This window comes from Myotis davidii, unplaced genomic scaffold (assembly GCF_000327345.1).
Source record: "Myotis davidii unplaced genomic scaffold, ASM32734v1 scaffold1073, whole genome shotgun sequence".
Classification (NCBI taxonomy): Eukaryota; Metazoa; Chordata; class Mammalia; order Chiroptera; family Vespertilionidae; genus Myotis; species Myotis davidii.
In genome coordinates, this window is record NW_006285113.1 from 510,252 (window position 1) to 530,547 (window position 20,296).

The window sequence follows — 20,296 nt, forward strand, 5'->3', positions numbered from 1 at the left end:
GGAAGGACAGCAAGCAGGGCCGTCCGCCCCTCTAGCCCCACCTTGCCTGGTTATGCCACGGCAGACATCATGCCACAGCCACCACTGGGCCTCTACAAGCCTCCAGGCCCTGGTATCTGGACTCTGTGCCACCCTATGCTCCCCTAGAGAATATGATTCCTCGATCCCCCTGAGAGAGCCGCAGGGTGGATGAAAAGATTAGGCACTCCCAAAACTGTTTGCATTCTGTGCCCAGCAGTTTCACCTTCCCTGTTCCATGCAGCGTGTCCTATAAATAGTGTATATGCTCCAAATTAACCTCTAATTTTAAATGTAAGCTTATTTCCCTAGGTCCTTATCTAAGACTATCAGAAGGTGGGAAGGGTGACAGAGGTTTCAGTTTGCTTCTGTTCCTTGCTGTTAGACCCTAGAGAAGGGGGACCTGCAGGGCACACTTTCCTCCGGGCCCAACCTGCCTGCCTCAAGGGTGCTTCGCTGTAGGCACCCAGACAAGCAGATCTGCTTGCCAGAGCCCCTCTTACTGCTCTTCCTTCCCTCCTCCCCATGTTTCCAAGAAGCAATCCTGGTAAAAACGTCTCTTATAACGTGTTGAGTTGAATTGGGGGTGGAGAATGGATGCATTTGAAACTGAGTGTGGGTGCCCAGATGTGTGCCCATGGGCTGTGTCTCTGTAGTGCCCCCAATCATGCCAGAGAAACTAGCACTGATGAGAACTTGGCATGAGGCTTGAGAAGGCTAAAAGGCCCTGACTTGCTGGGCTTCCTTAGCTTGCACTGCAGCTCTGCAAAGAGCCACCTAGGCCCCAGCTGGCCATATGCATGTGAGCCAGTGCAAGAACACTACTGTAACTGCTCAATAAAATCCAGGGTGTAAAAAGAAAAGGAAAAAATCGCCCTGACCAGTTTGGCTCAGTGGCTCGAGCGTCGTCGGTCTGCGGACTGAAGGGTCCCAGGTTTGATTCTGGTCAAGGGCATGTACCTTGGTTGTGGGCACATCCCCAGTAGGGGGTGTGCAGGAGGCAGCAGATGGATGTTTCTCTCTCATGGATGTTTCTCTCTATCCCTCTCCCTTCCTCTCTGTAAAAAATCAATAAAATAGATTTTTTTTTAAAAAAGGAAAAAATCTGGAGTACTTACCTAACTTTAACTTTCTAAAGTCACAATAGTCAAGACTGTGATTTTGACCTTAGGATAGACATGATCTGATAGAGGATAGAGCCAGGAATCAACCCACACTGAATAATCCACTGATTTTCAACAACAGTGCCAAAGCAAGGAAGGAAGAAGGGAGAGCTAGAAATCATCAATGATGAGAGAGAATCATTGGCTGCCTCCTGCATGCCTCCCACTGGGGATCAAGCCCACAACCTGGGCATGTGCCCTTGACCGGAATCGAACCTGGGACTCTTCAGTCTGCAGGCCGATGCACTATCCACTGATTAACTGCCTCTTGCACGCCCCCTACTGGGGATGGAGCTACAACCTAGGCATGTGCCCTGACCGGAAATCCCACCGTGACTTCCTGATTCCTAGGCCAGTGCTCAACCACTGGGCCACACTGGCTGGCCTGGATATTCTTATTCATATGAAAAATAATGGCCCGGCCAGCATGGCTCAGTTGTTGAGCACCGACCTGGGGCACTCAGGGTTGTGGGCTCCAGCCCCAGTGTGGGTTGTGTAGGAGGCAGCTGTTCAATAATTCTCTCTCATCATTGATGTTTCTCTTAGTCTCTTCCTCTCCTTTCTCTGAAATCAATTAAAAAAGAAAAAGAAAAATTATGAACCTTGACCCCTACCTTACACTATACACAAAAATTAACTTTTTTTAATTGATTTCAGAGAGGAAGGGAAAGGGAGAGAGAAATAGAAACATCAATGATGAGAGAGAATCATCGATTGGCTGGCTCCTGCAGGTCCCCCACTGGGGATGAAGCCTGCAACCCAGGCATGTGTCTTGACCGTGAATCCAACCCGTGACCTCCTGGTTCATAGGTTGACGCTCAACCACTGAACCATGCCGGCCAGGCTACACAAAATTAATTTGAGATGAATCGTAAACACAAATGTAAAAGTTAAAACCATAAAACATTTAGAATAAGTCATAGGGGAACATTTTTTTGACCTGGGGGTAGGCAAGGATTTCTTAGCAGGACCCAGAAAGCAGTAACAAAAGAAAATTTATAAGTTAGATTTCACCAAAGTTGTAAAACTCTGCTCATCAAGGTACCTTAAAAAAAAATGGACAATCAATCCCTATGTTCATAACAGCGCTATTTACAATAGCTAAGATCTGGAAATAGCCCAAGTGTCCATCAGTAGATGAGCAGATAAAAAAGCTGTGGTAGCCCTGGCCAGAGCATCAGCCCAAGCACTGAAGGGATGCGGATTCCATTCCTGGTCAAAGGCATTCGTGAGTTGCTGGTTCTTTCCCCGGCCCATTTTGGATGGGGTGCGGGAGGCAACCAATTGATGTGTCTGTATCACGTTAATGTTTCTCTCTCATACTCTCTCTCATCTCTCTCCCCCTCCTTCCCTTCTACTCTCTCTAAAAAAATCAATGGAAAACATATCCTCGGGTGAGGATTAACACACACACACACACACAGACACCCACACACACACACACACAAAAGAGCGATGGTACATTTACACAATGGAATACTATGCAGCAAAAAAAAAGGATTTCTTACCCTTTGTGACAGCATGGATGGACCTGGAGAATATTATGCTGAGTGAAATAAGTTGGTCAGAGAGATAAATATCACTTGATCTCACTTATAAGTGAAATCTAATGAACTTAGTAGACTGACAAACAAAATAGGTCCAAAGGCATGGAGGTATAGAAGAGACTGACTTATCTCAGAGGTGGCAGGGGGGGAGAGGGAGGAGGATGGGAAAAGATTAACCAAAAAACGTATACATACTAGAGGCCTGATGCACGAAATCTGTGCAAGAGGCTCGGCCCTTGCAGCCCCTCGCAGCCTCGGCTTCGTCCAGAAGGTCGTCCAGACAGTTGTCCAGAATATCGTCCGGACATTTGGCTGCTTGGTCTAATTAGCATAATTGCTCTTTATTATATAAGATTATACAGGATATGCATAACCAACGGACACACATAATAGTGTGGTGAAGGCCTGGGGTGGGGCAGGGACTGAGAGGAGATGGAGAAATGGGAGGGAAATGGGAGGACATCTATAGTACTATCAACAATAAAAAAACAAATTACATGTGTAAAAATAAAAAGAAAATGGATAATCAAGCCGCAGACTGAAAAAATATTCATAAAACAGGTCTTGATGAAGGACTTGTAAAGACTTGGGCAAAGTAATTGAATAGATACTTCCCAAAGAATAATATACAAATGGCCAATATGCACAAGAAAAAACACCATTGGTAATCAATGTAATGCAAATTAAAAACAAACTATGAGATACCACTACATCTGTATCAGAATGGCTAAGCTTAAGAATGACAGCATCAAATCATCGAATGTATGTGAGGAAGTCAAGTAATGAACTGTCACATTGCTGTTCAGAATATAAAATAGTACCAACACTTAGGAGAACTGTTTGGCAATGTCTAGTAAAGTTAAACATATCTCCACCTGAAAACCAAGCAATTCCATTCAGTGTGATGGGCAAAATAATAGCCCCCCCCCCCTCCAATATATCCACATCATAATCCCCAGAACCTGGGAGTACAATACTCACATGGGAAAGTGACTTTGCAGAGAGGGAGAGAGAGATAGAAACATCAATGATGAGAGAGAATCATTGATCAGATGCCTCCTGCATGCCCCCCACTGGGAATCGAGCCCACAACCTGGGCATATGCCCTGACCAGGAATCGAACCAGTGACCTCTTGGTTCCTAGGTTCAAGCTCTACCGCTGAGCTACACCCGGCTGGGCTCAGGAGAGTCGGAGACAGAGAAGGAGATGTGGTGAGAGCAGAGAAGGAGATGTGGTGAGAGCAGAGGTGTGTGTGTGTGTGTGTGTGTGTGTGAGAGAGAGAGAGAGAGAGAGAGAGAGGTTAAAGATGCTATCCTGCTGGCTTTAAGATGGAGTGGCTTCTAGAGAAGGCAAGAACAGATTTTTCCCAAAGCTGCCAGAGGAACGCAGCCCTGCTGACCCATTTTGGACTTCTGACCATTAGAACTGTGAGCTCACACGTTTGTGTTGCTTTATGCCACTTAGCCCGTACTAATTTGTTATAGCAGCAATAGGACACTAGTACACCTAGGAAAATTGAACCCGTGCCACAAAAGACTTCTATGAAACATTCACAGCAGCTTTACTCACAAGAGCCACACAACACCGATGTCCATCTGTGACAGTGGGTGGATTAACTGGGAAGGGATAGGAGGAAATTTTATGGGAAAGTGAAATGTGCTGCATCTTAATAGGGTATCAATGCCCTCCAGCCCCAAACCAAGAATATTCCTGTAGTTTAACGAGGTTGAGTTTTTTGCTCCTTGCAATGAGGGAGAACACGTACCATGGGGAAGCATGGGTCTCAGTAAGGTGTTAAGAATGACTTGTTTTAGGATTTGGTCTGTGTTAGGTGATTTGGGGGAGGTGTTCAGGAAGCAGGGCTTTGCTCTGGATTGGATGTTATCAGGAAGCAGGTGATTCTCTTTAAACATCTTCCTTAGAAGGAGGGAGGAATGGATGTGCCTAAAGCTACACCTGATAGAGAAGCAGCACTCATTAGCTGGGGAAAGGGGATGCTGGATATTTCAGTGGTTTGCACAGTGAACTTGTTTTTGTCTGTGATTCAGTAAGATTATAAAGTGATCTTTATTTTTGTCTACTTTATCCGAGTCACAAAATGCCTGTGTTCTGCTGTTTGATGACACTGCTCATAGCAGGAGAATGACAGGCCTCCCTGTGAGCACCGGGCCAACCTCAAACATGCCACGGCCAGTGTAAGGGTCAGACATCTCCTGGGTGCCAGGGCTGCTTTTCTCTTTCTTTCTCAGGGGTGTGAGTTACATGGTTGTACCCATTCCTCAAAAGGGCGGGGTTAAGATCTGTATATTTCAGTGTCAATTTTATCCCAAATGCCTGTATTAAAAAAATCAACACGAATAAACTGTAGTACAGCCACACAATGGACTACTACACAACAAAAAAATAGGAATAAACTATTGATACATGCAACATCATAGAAGAATCTCAAAACAGTATGCTGAGCAGAAGAAACCAGACACAAGCCCTGCCAGTGTGGGTCAGTTGGTTGGAGCATTGTCACACACACTGACAGGTTGTGGGTTCGATTCCCGTTCCGAGCACATGCCTAAGTTGCAGGTTTGTTCCTGGTTGGGGTGCATGCGGGGGCAACCAATCGGTTTCTCTCTCACATGAATGTTTCTCTCCCTCCCTCCCTCCCTTTTTAAAATTAACCAATAAATAAAAAAAGAAAAAGAAATCAGCCACAAAAGAGATCATAATGGTTCCCTTTATCTGGAAAAGGCAAGATTATAGAGACCAAGAACAGTGGTTAGCAGGGAGGGTATTGTTGACCACAAAGGGGCAGGCATGGGAACTTTTTAGGGTGATGGAAAGGTTCTCTAGCTTCACTGTGGTTACACAACTGTATCTGTTTATCAGAACTCAGAGCGGGACGTCCGGCTTGCGAGTGGGGATCTCTGTGTTGTGCGCTGTTGAGAAGGGCAAGAAGATTTTTGTTCAGAAGTGTGCCCAGTGCCATACTGTGGAAAAGGGAGGCAAGCACAAGACTGGGCCAAATCTCCATGGTCTCTTTGGGTGAAAGACAGGTCAGGCCCCTGGATTTTCTTAGACGGATACAACAAGAACTAAGGTATCATCTGGAGAGAGGCTACACTGATGGAGTATTTGGATAATCCCAAGAAGTACATCCCCGGAACAAAAATGCTCTTTGCTGGCATTGAGAAGAGTGCAGAAAGGACAGACTTAATAGCTTATCTCAAAAAACTACTCAAGAGTAATAGTTGGCCACTGCCTTATTTATTACAAATGTCTCATGACCTTTTTTATGTGTACCATATTTAAATCGATCTCATACACCAGAATTCAGAGCATGAATGGCTAACAGAGCATTTCTTTCGGGCAGTCCTGATTTAAATGAGATTGGCTTGTGGTTAAGTGAATACGGCCAGCTTTTTGAGCTTTGATGATAATTTTGGTTCAGCAAGCACTGTCACTGTGTTTCAAGTTGTTTCACCTGCTTGGTACAAGGAAGGGCTGCATTTAAGCTGGCAGTGACCATTTTATCTCTTTGGTCCCAACTATGCCAATTTAATAAAATTCCCTGTATCTAAACTGTTGCCTTTTACTGAATGAAAGGCATTTTAGTGTGGTTTCTGTTTAATATCAAATAAAGAGTATTTAACACTTCTACATTTTATAGATGATCTTTAAGGTCAGGTGCTTTTAAAATTCAGCATGACAAGATATTAAGAGCAAACTTTGTGAATTCTTTAGGTCAGACTAAGTTATAATTCAGGATTGTCTTGAATAGCTATTCATTGACTATATATGTGTGTGATTGGTAATGGTGCTTTTGCCAGCTCACTAGGATTAAAGTAGAGAATAGATCAACACAAAATTGTAAATTATGTCATCATAAGGCTTAATTAAAAACAAAGTCACAGTTCAAAACAAAACAAACAAAAAAACCCTCAGAACTGTATTCTGGAAGAGGATGACTTTTGCTGCATGTAAATTATATCTCCATAAACCGGACTAAAGAAGTGATTGAGTGAGGGGTTAGAGGGGAGTGGGTATAGGTATTGATGTAACAAGGATAACAGAACATTGATGGCCGTTAAAGCTCAGTGGTGAGTATATGCTGGTTTATTATACTCTTTTTATTTATTTTTTTTAAATATATTTTATTGATTTTTTACAGAGAGGAAGGGAGAGAGACAGAGAGCTAGAAACATTGATGAGAGAGAAACATTGATCAGCTGCCTCCTGCACATCTCCTACTGGGTATGTGCCCGCAACCCAGGTACATGCCCTTAACCGGAACCGAACCTGGGACCTCTCAGTCCGCAGGCTGACGCTCTATCCACTGAGCCAAACCGGTTTTGGCTATACTCTTTTTAAAAAATATATATTCCATTGATTTTTTACAGAGAGGAAGGAAGAGGGAGAGAGAGTTAGAAACATCGATGAGAGAGAAACATTGACCAGCTGCCTCCTGCACACTCCCCACCGGGGATGTGCCCGCAACCAAGGCACATGCCCCTGACCGGAATCGAACCCGGGACTCCTGAGTCCACAAGCCGACACTCTATCCACTGAGCCAAACCAGTCAGGGCATGGTTTATTATACTCTTATGTTTATCTTACATTTGTTTGAAATTTTCCATAATAAAGTTTTTCAAAAAAATTTAATGGAAAGGAAAATCTCTGTGATGGAGGCAAAGATGTCAGTCAGTCAGTGTCATCTGTCGGTCTCCCCAATGCACCTTTTGTACATTAATGAACTGATGCCCCTTGAGTCTCAAACTGACCTGCTTTCCATGCACATAAATAAACTAGAACGATTTATTTGACATTTCTCGCTGGTACTTTTTAGATTTTTTCTAATATCACTTGATTCATAGCTTTTGCAAATTTTGCTGTTTTGAGGTCTCCTTATTCCTTCAGCTTGGGTATCCGCTCCCATTTAATATTTACTTACTTTAAGGGCGTCCTTTTCCTCACAATGGCCTCTTTGATATGTCAGTAAACCATGCAGGGCTTATTTTTCAAGTGGCTGTTCTTTTGGATTTGTGCCATGCATTTATCACGGGCTCCCAATAAAGCACTTTCAAAGAGAAACGGGCTCCAGGCTTTCTATGGGCTGTAACTTTTTAAACAATTCCTTTCATTTCCCCCGCTTCACGCCCCCATTCTGTCCTAGTTTCCCTTTCTAAAACTGAGCAATCAAGTGATGGCTTCCCCCTCCCCTTCCCGTTAGCAGGCTGAATGTGTATTGTGGTCTCTATTGACTGAGTGGTTTACCCATGACCACTGTGCCCAGTGTGGTCACTGCCCAGACCCAAATTCAGGTTACTATTTCCTGCAGTGGGGGCTCAAGTATTTGTCAAGCAGCCAGCACTCCTGGCCATGCCAATCCTCATCTTTATTTTGTTCATTGTTTTTGTTTACTTGTTTGTTGTTGTTGTTGAAAATATACTTTTCTTGATTTGAGAGAGAAAGGGAGAGGGAGACATAGAAACATCAATGATGAGAGAGAAACATAGATCAGCTGCCCCCCGACCCCATATGTCCCACACTGGGGATCAAGCCCACAACCTGGGCACCTACCTTGACTGGGAATCTAACCTGGTTCATGGGTCGACGCTCAACCACAGAGCCACACCAGCTGGGCGCATGCCTGGGGTTGTGGGCTTGACCCCCGGTGGGGGGTAGCTGATTGATGTTAATTGGCTCAGTATCATCCAAGGATAAAGTCCAAACTCTTCACAACGACTAGATTGGCTAAAAAAAAAAGACTAAGGAGACCATCAATATAGATGAGAAGAAACAGACTCACACACTGCTGGTGAGAATGTAAAATGGTAGAACTACCTTAGAAAACAGTTTGGCAGTTCCTCAAAATGTTAACCATAGAGTTAGCATGTGACCCAGCAACTCCATTCCTAGGTATATAACCAAGAGAAAGGAAAATACACTCCCACACAAAAACTGTACAGGAATGTGTATAGCACCATTAGTCACAATAGCCAAAAACTTGAAATAACCCAAATGCCCACCAACGCATAAATGGATAAAGAACTGTGGTATATCCATATAATGGAATACTACTCAGCAACAAAAAGCACCTACTGATGCATGCAACAACACTAATGCAAGTAAAGGAAGCCAGACTATAAAGAATGCATACTGTATAAATCCATTTTTATGAAACTCGAGAAAAGGCAAACTAATCTATACTGACAGAAAGCAGATGCCTGGTGGTTAGGGTGGGTGAAGGATTAGGGATTAGAAACTAAGAAGGAAACTTTTGGACTGATGGTTATGTTTATTATCTTGATTTCATGGATGCACACATATGACAAAATTTATCACATTGTACACTCTACATATGTGAATTTTATGTCAATTATACCTCAATAAAACTGAAAAAAATAAAAAATAAAATAACACAAATTCCTGGCCCAGCCATCATTATTGCTTCATGCTGTTTTAGTCCCAACTGTTAAGCCCTAGCTGGTTTGGCACAGTGTACAGAGCATTGGCCTGCGGACTGAAGAGTCCCAGGTTCGATTACAGTTAAGGGCACATGCCCGGTTGTGGGCTCAAACCCCAGTAGGGGATGTGCAGGAGGCAGCCAATCAATGATTCTCTCTCATCCATCATTGATGTTTCTCTCTCACTCCCTTTCCCTTCCTATTTGAAATCAATAAAAATGTATTTTTTAAAAAAGATTTAAGCTCAGATGGTGCCAGTGACCCACTGCGGGAGGCTTTCCCCTGGATAGTCTTTGCTCACCTCTGCCCCACAAGTCACCAATAAAACTCCAGCTATAGCCACTAGACCACCTACCACTTAGCGTACATTTCTAGGTCTGCCTTCCCTAATTCTAGCAGAACCTCCGTAGCAATCATGCATCTCAGTCACTTTGCATTCCCAATTGAGGCCTGCCGAAACTTTTTTTTCTTTTTGCATAGAAGGGGACATCATTCATGCAGCTAACAATTACAAAGGAGCTACTGCATGTGAGGCACTGAGTCGGCCCCCAGAGCAAGGCTGTGTCCGAGAGGAAATGGACAGTGCCCATCGGCTCCAGTACAGTCTGCTAAAGCTCAGCTGCTGCAGGCACTAACAGGCGGGGCATCTGACTGGACTTTGAAGTAGGGGCAGTTCTGTCAGCAAAGGCTTCCTAGAGGTGATATTTAACCTGAATAATGAAGAATGAGTAAGAGCTCCATGTGGGTGGGGGGTGGGAGAGGTTCTGTAAAAGGAACACTGTGTGCAAAGAAGTCTCAAGCCAGGAAAGAGCGTGAGCCAGTTTAGCTGGACTCTGGATTTGGAGCATTGCTTTGGTAGGCAGATGGGAAGTTGTGATGAACCTGTTAGGCCATGAAAGGAGTTTTGCACTTGTCTAGGTTCTAAAACATTCTAGAAGGCCCTAAACTGGCCCCTAGCCAGTTTGGCTCGGGGGATAGAACGTCGGCCTATGGACTGAAGGGTCCCAGGTTTGATTCTGGTCAAGGGCACATGCCCAGGTTTCGGGCTTGATCCCCAGTAGGGGGCGTGCAGGAGGCAGCTGATCGATGTTTCTCTCTCTCCCTCTCCCTTCCTCTCTGAAACCAATAGGAAAAAATAATAAAAGACTCTAGAAGGCAATACAGAGCTTCTGAAGAACTTTAAGCTGGGAAATACCTTGTTCATATTTTTGTTTCCAAAAAATAACCGTGGCTGCCTCATGGAGAGCAGCTGGAAGTGAGGCAAAGCTGGAGGCCAGGGACCTCTCGGGAAGTTGACGGAGTCTGGGGCAAGGCCGAGGGAGGGCTGTGCAGGAGGATGGTACATTTCTGCCCCCCCTGCCCCCCGCAGCCCAGTCACCTTCTTTCCCAGACCGCCAGCTTCCCTCAGCATCCTAAGATCGAGTCCTCGTCCTGAAAACCTAACCAAACAGGCCATCCACCTCTCACCTAGATGGCTGACCCTGCCGCTGAGACAACAGAGCTTTACCCTCATTGGAAACAGCCCAACCTGTCCCAGGACAAAGGGGTTAAACCAGGGTCTCCCTCTTCTGTGGGCTTAGAAACAACTGTCCTACTGAGTGCTGTTAGCAAGGCTCCTTTCTCCCACCTCACTCCTTCCAGGTAAGACGTACAAGGACTGACAAATCCATCCCAAGGGTTCAGCTTACAGCAGAAGTGGTAGAAGCCCCCGCCCCCATTGCTGGGGGGCCACTACCAACTGCATCCCCAAATCTTGGAGAAGTTTGGGCTACTCTTAGCTTCGCTAACAGACCTGGCTTCTGGAGCCCAGGGTAGGAATGGGGAATTCCTAGCCCCATGGGCCCAACTGCCCTGCTGGAGGCCGGTGCCTGGTGTAGGGAGTGTTGTAGTGGGCCCTGTCTTTAGGGTTAGATACATCCTTTTCAAAAACACTGTCTCTCAGCATCTGACATAGGCACATGGTAGCTGCTGTTTGAAGGTCTACCAAATTCATCAAAACAGAAGTAGGGCTGCCCTAGCTGGGTAGTTCAGTTGGTTAGTGTTGTCCCAATATGTTAAAGTTGCAGTTCGATCACCGGACAGGGCACATACAAGAATCAACCAATGAATGAATAAATAAGTGGAACAATAAATTGATGTTTCTCCTCTCTAAAATCAATTAAAAAACAAAACAAAACGGAAGTAGGACTTCAAGAGTCACAGACTCAAAGCTGCTATTGGCACTGCCTATAAGAGGAATCTATTTTTCAGGGAAAGGGGATTTGTGTCCATATTGGGAAGTTGTTAAATTATGAAAATGCATCTTCAGCTGTCAGTTTCCAAAATTCCTTTAAATCCTGATGCCTTTCTTGCTGGTAGTAGTGGGGGTAGGGATTAGCTAGTGAGCTACCAGCCTGGAGATCAGCCCTGGGAGATGGGCCAAAACTCCCCCAAAAGCTTTTGTCCAACAACGTGCCCATGCAGGTGCCCAAGTGGGCCTTTCTGTGCCCCTCACAACCCACGTGCCCCACATGACCTTCTCAGGCACTTTTAATAGCAAACATTTGTTTTTCCTAGCTTTACTAAACACACACACACACACACACACACAGCCCAGCTGGTGTGACTCAGTGGTTGAGCGTTAATCTATGAACCAGGTCACTGTTTGATTCGTCACAGCACATGGCCGGGTTGCGGGCTCGATCCCCAGTAGGGGGTGTGCTGGAGGCAGCTGGTCAGATTCTCTCTCATCATTAATGTTTATAGCTCTCCCCCTCTCTGAAATCAATAAAAAAATATATTTTTAAAATAACAAAAACACACAACAAAAAACAAAACCAACTTTCATGTCTGGCATCAGTTTCACGACCCAATACCACTTTAAAGGAAACCTCTTTAAGATGCCGACTTGTCTCCCGCTCCTGCTCCTCACTCCAGCCTTCGCTCATGGCCCCTGCCCTACCCTTCCTCAGAATCCAGCCTGGACATGATACTTATGTAGCATTTGGCATGGGCTCAAGGTATAGCTTTGGCTTTGTTTTCCTAACTAGACGGTGAGGTTCTCGAAGGCCAATTTCGAGGCTTGTTTCCAGGGCACTTAATGGCACTGATCCCTGAACAGCTAATTAATGATTATTGATTGGCAGGGGCCACTCAATCTACCAAAATGTGAGGAAGGGCTGGCAGGCAGCAAGAGCCACCACCATGTGTATGTTTTTACCCACAGGCTCTGCCTCTACTTTGTAGATCCTCCGGGTTTTCCCAGCGTCCGTGGGAGATCTTGAAGAACACATTCTGGAACTAATTGAAATCACGAGGGAAGGGGTTGGCGAAGAGCGCTCGTTGAAAAAGTGATGTTTAGCACCAGAAAGTCACCAAGGCTGAGAAAACCCATCCACTTGCTCGCTGGCCTCAGCGTGAACAGAAAGGCCAGGAGCTGCTGTTTCACATGGAATCCAGGTTAAACAATCACGGTGTGAACTCCGGCAAACCACCTGACATCACTCGAGCCAGCAGAAAAATTGGATAAAAAGCAATCTTTGGCAAGGCAGCAGTGAAACAGCTTCCCCAAACACAACCTTTCTGCCAAAGCAAGCTTCTGCCTATTGGTGGTTCCGATTCCAAAGCACACCTCCCAGGACCAAGTTTAAGTGCACAATTGGTGCTGCCTTTGGCTGCCACCTTGTGGTCTAAATTACAAACGCCTCTGAAGACTGAAATAGGTGGCTACCAAGACGAAATCACCTGTGTAGGATTTTTGACATCTCACTTGTGTAATATTGTACCCAAGAAACATAACCCCCAAAGACCCACTTCAGCTGCCCGTTTTGCTGGCTGCCTTGAAAGCTTTCAGCCCCGCTTAGGAAGCACGTTATACCGCACTCAACTAGTCAGGGTTTGACCTGCAAGTCAAGCCAAAGGCAGGTCACACAGCAAATCTGTCTGTGCTTCTGTCCAAGCTCATGGGACTGCACCTTTACCACCCGCTCCTGACACTGTGCTGTTTGCAGCGCAAGACCACAGAAATGGTCCCATCATTTTCTTTTTGAGAGAAACATCCATTTCTTGTTCCATTTATATATTCATTGGTTGCTTCTTTTATGTGCCGACTTTTATGGGATTGACTTCACAACCTTGGTCTATCAGGGTGATGCTGTAACTGAGCCACTTGGCCAGGACTCCCCGTACTTAAATCCCACTTCGCCCCAAGGGAAAATGCTCAGCACCCTTCTCGTCATCTCTCACTAAGGCTCCAGGAAAACTGGACAATGCACCCCCTTTCCAAGGCACCCCAGGACAAGAACTCCAACTGCCTGATTCTGGAATGACAAAGACCCCAGGTCTTCAACCGGCTGGACAGTCCCCTTCAGATGCTTTTGTACACTCTCAAGTCATTGTTTCCTCCTTCGACATGTAAATCCCGAAGCCTTTAAGGTTGAGATTAGCACACTGTATGCCCGAACACCATGGAACAGTATTCCCCTGGTTTTTCTTACATCCTACCTCCCCAGCACTTCTGATATTCCCAAATAGGCACAGAATCTCAGTTCCAAGACCAACAAAATCGCAACTTTCCCACCACACGGAGCTGAGCCAGCATGGCTGGTCTGGTGAAGACGTCCAGCGTTCCAACAGCCTCCCAAAATGGTAACCACATTGGCCATGACTCTGCAGGGAGGTGTCTGCTGGAACAAAGAGAGCCCAAGACAAAGCCAAGTCCTACAGCAACAAGTGATGTCACCCTGGATAAGACAACTCCCAAAACCAATCCAGTCTTGCCCCATTTACATTCCATAATGCAAACAAAACAGGAGCACACAACATTGTTTTCTGACCACAAGTTTATTCAACACAAAATAACCCGTCCAACTTTACTGAGGTGGCTGACCACGTCCACGACCAAATCCGCCTCTCTGTAAGAGAAAGCACAGGACATCGCGTTAGCAGTAAGCGGAACAGCAGGCCTCCTCATCACTGGTGAGGCTCCCCTCAGAGTGCAAGTCCTAAGCCCTAGCCTTGCCCTATTGGCTAGAGGGCCACAATCACTTTTCAGACTGTTTCCTCATTTGTAAAACGGGAATATGGACACTCACTCTAGAGTGTGCTCACATTTACACACATAGAAGCCACAGCACCGGACAAGATCTTGTGTCTGCCGCACCCCCGCCCCCCTTCACTGTGCTACAGGGCAGCTGCTGTTCCAGTGAGAGCCCAGCCCCCACACACGCACTTGACCTGGATTACCTAATCTCACAATCACCCTGAGATAGCTACAATCGTCACCTCCATTTTATAGGTGAGAAACTGGGACACAGATCACACCAAATGAAGGAAAATAGAGGATTTGGTTCTAGTCCACCTGGGTTCTAGAGCCCACTCAACAGTGATAGAGTCTCAACCGTAAGTTTTGGTTCATGAAACTAAAGGGATATGGTCATTACAAAAGAAATAGAAAAGACAACTATGCTACATGTAGTATTGATCTGTGAGACTCAATGCAGTATCTATGTATTAAAAAAAGTTTCCATCTGTCTTAATGTAAAAACCTTATTTGGGATTTGTGGGGTTTGGGGGGAGAGCGGGGAATGAGGGGTGGGACCCACAGGGCTGAGGCCATAACAGTGACTGCTCATGGATAGCAAACAGGGAAGGAATACTCACAAACTGGAATTCGGTTGCTGACCCAGCCCCGGCCTCAGCTTTCTTATCAGCACCAGCTGGAACGAGAAACACCAGTTCAGATTCATCACACGGTCCCATCCACTGCAGGTAAGTCACCCAACCCACTCTTGCAGGGAAAGCCATGTCAGCAAACAGACCCCATGAAGTACAAGTGAATTACACCTTCTGAGCCACTCTGCCCCCTCCCTCTCCCAGGGCAGCCTTCCTTAAGTCATCCTTCTAATCTCACAGTCCAAACTACTGCCTCCTCCAGGAAGGCTGCCCTGACCACCACTTCCCATCACTACATGCTTCAGGTTAGCAACTAGCTTACAAGGAAGCTCAATGAAGAACTAAAAGGTAAAGAACACAATGGCCCACAGAAGCAAAAAACAACTTTATTATGACCACGGGAAAGCAAGATGAAAGATCTGAGCTGCCCTGTCCAGCAGCCACTAGTCCAAAGTGAGGTTTGTATACACTACTTATGAGATTTCAAGACTTGAGAATGCAAAATCTCATTAATGTTTATATAGGTTAAAAAATTAACAGTCAGTGGGGTGGAGATCAATGGGAGGAAAAGAGGGGACATTGTGATACTTTCTAATTGATTGCAGAGAGGAAGGGAGAAGAGACAGAAACATCAATCATGAGAATCATTGACTGGCTGCCTCACGCATGCCCTCTACTGATGATTGAGCCTGCAACCCGGACATGTGCCCTTACTAGAATCGAACCTGGGACCCCTCAGCCCGAAGGCCAACGCTCCAACCACTGAGCCAAACCAGCTAGGGCCATTATAATACTTTTAACAATAAAGATAAATTTTTAAAAATTAACATTCATGTGAACTATTTCCATTTGCTTTAAGTGTGGCCACTAGGAAATTTTATAGTTCACACAGCAGGGGTGGGGTAGCAGGGTCAACAGTGAGTATGGTTTCAGGAAATCTTGTTCAAATTGGGATCCCTTTGGCCCATTTCAGACCACATCCACCACAGGCTCCTGTCTGCTCACTCCCCTGCCTCCTTGACCAGTAAGTCAGTGTCTTCTCCATCTCCACACCTTTGTTCATGTTCACATCTTGACTGAAATGCTCACTCCCCTAAACTTGAGAACCCACCCCGAGGCTTGGTCCCAACTGTCACATCCCCTGCAGCACCATTCCCTGACTGGTTTCCCATGTGGTGTGACTTCTAAGAGCAACCGCCGCTAACTTTCTCTAAATGGAGAGCAGGTTTGCCAGAGGAATTCATTACGACTATCCTGTAGTGTAGGGTATTCAGGTCAAGTGCTCATTTAATCAGGAACCACGACTAGAGGGAGGCAAGAGTGATGTCAGTAAAAATCCCTTTATACCTTGTTTTTGTAACACAATTTTGTTTCTGTAACGAAGACAGAGTGACTCTTCCTACCACTCCTCTGCAAACACCAATGGCTCCCCATCCTACCCAAGAGTAAAACCCCAAGTTCTCTCATGGCCCACAGGCTGTAAGACCCACATCCTTAACAGATTCTCCAACTGTCTTCTGTTGCTTAGACAAGCCAGATGCCTTCCCCAGGTAACCACTGGCTGGCTCCCCTCCTGCTCCATCAGGTGTTTGCTTAAATCTCACTTCTGCAATATTACTGAAAATTACACACACACTTTAATTTTCCTGTAGCATCCACATCTTTGGGACATATTATGTTACTTATTTTTGCTTATCCATCTCCTATCACTAAAATGCAAGTTCAATGAGAGAGGGGCCTTTTAATGTTATGTACACTACTGTCTCCTCAGCTCCTAGGACAGTGCCCAGCACACCACAGGCACTCAATATATATTTGCTGAATGAACAAACATCTGTTGTTCCAAGTCAATGCTAATATTTGCTATTTAAAGCAAGATTTTACAGAAGGGGGTCCTAATATAAAGTGTCAGAAGATGTGACTTTGGGTGATGGGTACACGGTGCAATATACATTTCTTGTAACATAAAAACCCACACCTGAAACCTGTATGTTCATTTTGACCACTGTCACCCCAATTAATTTAATAAATGAATATTTAAAATATAACAAAACAAGATTTTACACTATTTTTGCAATAAAAAAACAACAAATTTGAGTGGACCCTACCTTCAAAGAGCTTACAACACAGGAACCCAACCACAAAATAAAACCATGTTGCTCTCCTGAAAGTTTTCAGTTTGCTCTCGTTAAAGGACTTCAACCTAAGTCTGTCCCTAGGTCAAAGGGTGTTTCCCCCAGTCCCCACCCATCACACGCCTGCATAAGGCAAGAACTACAAAGGACCCCAGTCAGAGCTGACGGAGAATCCAGATTCCACCCTCACTCCCCCGCACAGACGACCGTTACTCACGGGGCACAGCACTCCGTCTGTAGGTGTCTCTGTCGGCTTCCCCTCGTGTGAGCCTTGCAGGTCGCTCGCCCTCCAGACCTACACAAGTAAACCACACGGTGAACATGGGCGATGGGTTCTCTTCAGGCCAAGAAATCTGGAATTGCTCTCCGCTTCTCACCGGAAAACATCTTAGTATTTTAAGGAGTTAATGGGAATAGGAACTCCTACACCCAGACTGCCAGCTAGAAAAACTTGTCATTGACATTGTGGCTCCTCGAAGGCCTGGGAAAACTCACATCTTAATTAAAATGCCACACATCTGCAAAAGGATTGCTTTCTTCTATTGTATTTTTCAATATAACGCACACTTTCCAATTACTTGGCAAACTCAGAAATTCAGCTATTTCTACAAACATTCCAATAGCTAAAATTTTGAACTTGATCCAGCTCTTAAGTGGAAAACTCTCTGTACAGAGGAGGCATCACAGATGAAAGCCCCACCTCCACTAGGAAGTATATACAAAGGCCAGCAAGAATCCTTCGGTCCCCGCCTGCCCCTTGCCCCTTCTCCACCCATCCTTCACGCTGTGGATACATTAAGACAGATTTTAAAAGGTACCTTAAAAACACTGAAGTTTAATTTAGTATTCTCTCTACCCCATTACCTTAGAGTCCATATAGTTAAAACACCTTTTTTTTTGCTGGGGGGTCGGGGGGGAGAAGGGGCATGTGCCCTTAACCAGTAATTGAATCCATGACCCTTCCGTGCTCAAGCCAACGCTCTAACCGTTGAGTCACATCAGCCCAGGCAAACCATTCTTTAATGTACAAGAAATAAAACTGAACCTGAAGTGAGTGGCTAAAATAAATGCCAGGTCACGCACAGGCCCACCAAATAATTCTGTGGGGCAGACAACGGGCTCCTAGGTGCAGTGTAGACTTCTGCTCTAGATGCACAACCCACTCAACCAACAGAAGCCCCTTGGGAGCATTTGGAAAACAAAGTTTCCTGAGCTCCATGGAGTCTCTCCAGTGGAACCTGGAAGCCACGGCCATCGCTGTATCGATCTCCGTCCCACCTCATCACCCAAGCTTACAAAGTTCTTATGACAAATTCTTCAGAACCCAAGGAAAAACATGACTATGAGCCAGTAGATAATCCGCCCCCCACCCCACATCCACACATGGAAGCTGAAACTCTCACACCGTGATTTTCCCAAAAAGTTACTCAATGCTCTACCACACAGGTCTGGTCACAGAGTAATATTCTGTGAGTGCCGTCTCCTGGGATAACCTGAGGGCCTGAGTCCAGATCCATTACCGGTCTCCTCCGAGGGGACAGAGGTCTCAGGACTTGACCTGCAAGCCAGAGCCCTCTACAGCTGGCGCCCATGGCCAATTATAAGACCACTCCTGTGTGCCCCACAACGCCCCCCTCCCATGTACCGCTCCCTTGAAGAGCTGGTGCAGAGCAGGCCGTCGGAGGCACTTATGTGGGCACCGTACCTTTGGGCCTTGGGCGGCCAGTCTCAGGGCGGCTGCGGCGCAAGGTGGCGGGCACGATCTCCGGGGGCAGGTGCAGGTAATCGCGGAGATACTGGATGCCCTCGTTGGTGAGGTACCAGTAGAAGTGTCTCCAGGCAAACTGTTCCTTCACGTAGCCCCGGGACTTGAGAGACTGCAAGACAGAAAACGGCGGCTGAGACCTAACCGGAGGCTTGGCGCTAGGAACGCGGTGCACGGGGAGCTGGCTGCGCAGGCGGGGGTTCAGGGGCATCTACCTCACGGCCCGTCAAGGCAGCCAGCAGCGCGGGCTGTCCTGACCTCCTTGGCATTGGCCTTGGGCAGCCGCCGAAAACCCCTCCATCGGCACCCACTCCGGCTGCGCCCGGCCGGCTACCTGCATGGCCTTCATGACGTGGAGGTTGGGCACGTTCTTGTCCGCCAGCTCGGGGTGCTTGGGCATGTGCACGTCCTTCTTGGCCACCATCACCCCCTCCTTGAAGAGGAGCTCGTAAATGGCGATCCGGTTCTTCTTGGGCATCAACATCTACGGGGAGAAAGCGAGAGCATCTCTAAGCAATAGGGCCAGGGAGGGGGTCAGGAACCGAGTTCAAGACCCACGAAACCACCGTCCCATGGACTGAAATCTCAAACACAAAACGTGCAGGAAGCGGGCCCGAGGCCCCGGTGATGAGGGCTGACAGCGAGACGGCCCCCCAATCAGGAGCCCTGCCCCTTGGGCTGGGAGCCAGCTGGGCAACCTGTAGGCGGCACCGTGGCCTGGTTGGGCCCAGGCAGTGGTCTGTGGGCAGGGACCTTGCCAAGGGGACTGGAGGCTGGGCCCACTGGTGCCCGTGGAGGAACAACAAAGGTTTTCAGTTTAAAAAAACAAAACAAAACACGTGCGGGCAGGAGGGATTCAAACTCTGTAGACTGACACCGGCCAGTTACCAGCTCCCACCTCCAGCCCCGAAAACACTGCAGGTGAGAAGGAAGTTACCAAGGCATTAAAACAACACGGGGGCGCACACCCGCTTCAAACTTCCACCCACAGCCGTAAAGGAATAACGGGGGCGCAGGCCCGCGTTCTCTGAGTATCCGGGACCATCAACACCGGTGCCACGGTGCGCGCGGCGAGGCGGGCAAGGGGTGGCCCGGGACGTCTCTTCTCACGACGGTCCGTCGACCCGCAGCAAAAGGGCCAGGGCCTTCGCACCCTCATTTCCTACCCCTCTCCCCGCAAACGAGAGCCCCAGGGCCAAAGAGGCAACCGGGGTGAAGAGTGGGCAAGCGGGGCACAGTCCTCCTAGCCTCGCCCAGACACCGCCACGCCAGGGCTTCATCCTTCCCTCCTCGGCCCTCCGCCATCGGGGCGCCGATCTTCGCCAACAGCGCCCCACTAGCCCCCGGCGTGCGCCCCCGGCCTCTCTCTACTCAGAAATGAGCGAGCGCGCAGTGGGAGAGGGGTCCCCTCGCCCCAACCACGGGGAAGCGCAGCGACTGCGGCGGCGAGAGGGCCAGGATGGAGGCCGATGGAGCCCGCGCTCCACGGGAACTCACCGCGACAGCTGCTGTGTCCCGGGCCCGAGCTAGAAAGGAAGGGGCATGCGCGGCACGGCG

General features: G+C 47.1%; 1 protein-coding gene across 1 annotated transcript; it reads right to left on the reverse strand.

The window, feature by feature from the left end:
- Positions 1-13,989: 13,989 nt before the first annotated feature.
- RPS10 (ribosomal protein S10) lies at positions 13,990-20,290 on the reverse strand. The gene is made up of 6 exons (XM_006755603.1): positions 20,237-20,290; positions 19,074-19,223; positions 18,680-18,851; positions 17,192-17,269; positions 14,828-14,883; positions 13,990-14,079 (listed from the first exon to the last, which is right to left on the reverse strand). The coding sequence occupies exons 2-6, from the start codon at positions 19,221-19,223 to the stop codon at positions 14,038-14,040; spliced, it is 498 nt and encodes a 165-aa protein (XP_006755666.1). The 5' UTR covers positions 20,237-20,290; the 3' UTR covers positions 13,990-14,037.
- Between the last annotated feature and the right edge of the window lie 6 nt (positions 20,291-20,296).

Coding starts and splice junctions, on each gene's coding strand:
- RPS10 (XM_006755603.1), bottom strand. CDS start 19,223: ATGTTGATGCCCAAGAAGAACCGGATCGCCATTTACGAGCTCCTCTTC. Junction 17,270..18,679: donor TGGCCGCCCAAGGCCCAAAG/GTACGGTGCCCA, acceptor TTACTTGTGTAG/GTCTGGAGGGCGAGCGACCT. Junction 14,080..14,827: donor CAGCAACCGAATTCCAGTTT/GTGAGTATTCCT, acceptor TTTCTCTTACAG/AGAGGCGGATTTGGTCGTGG.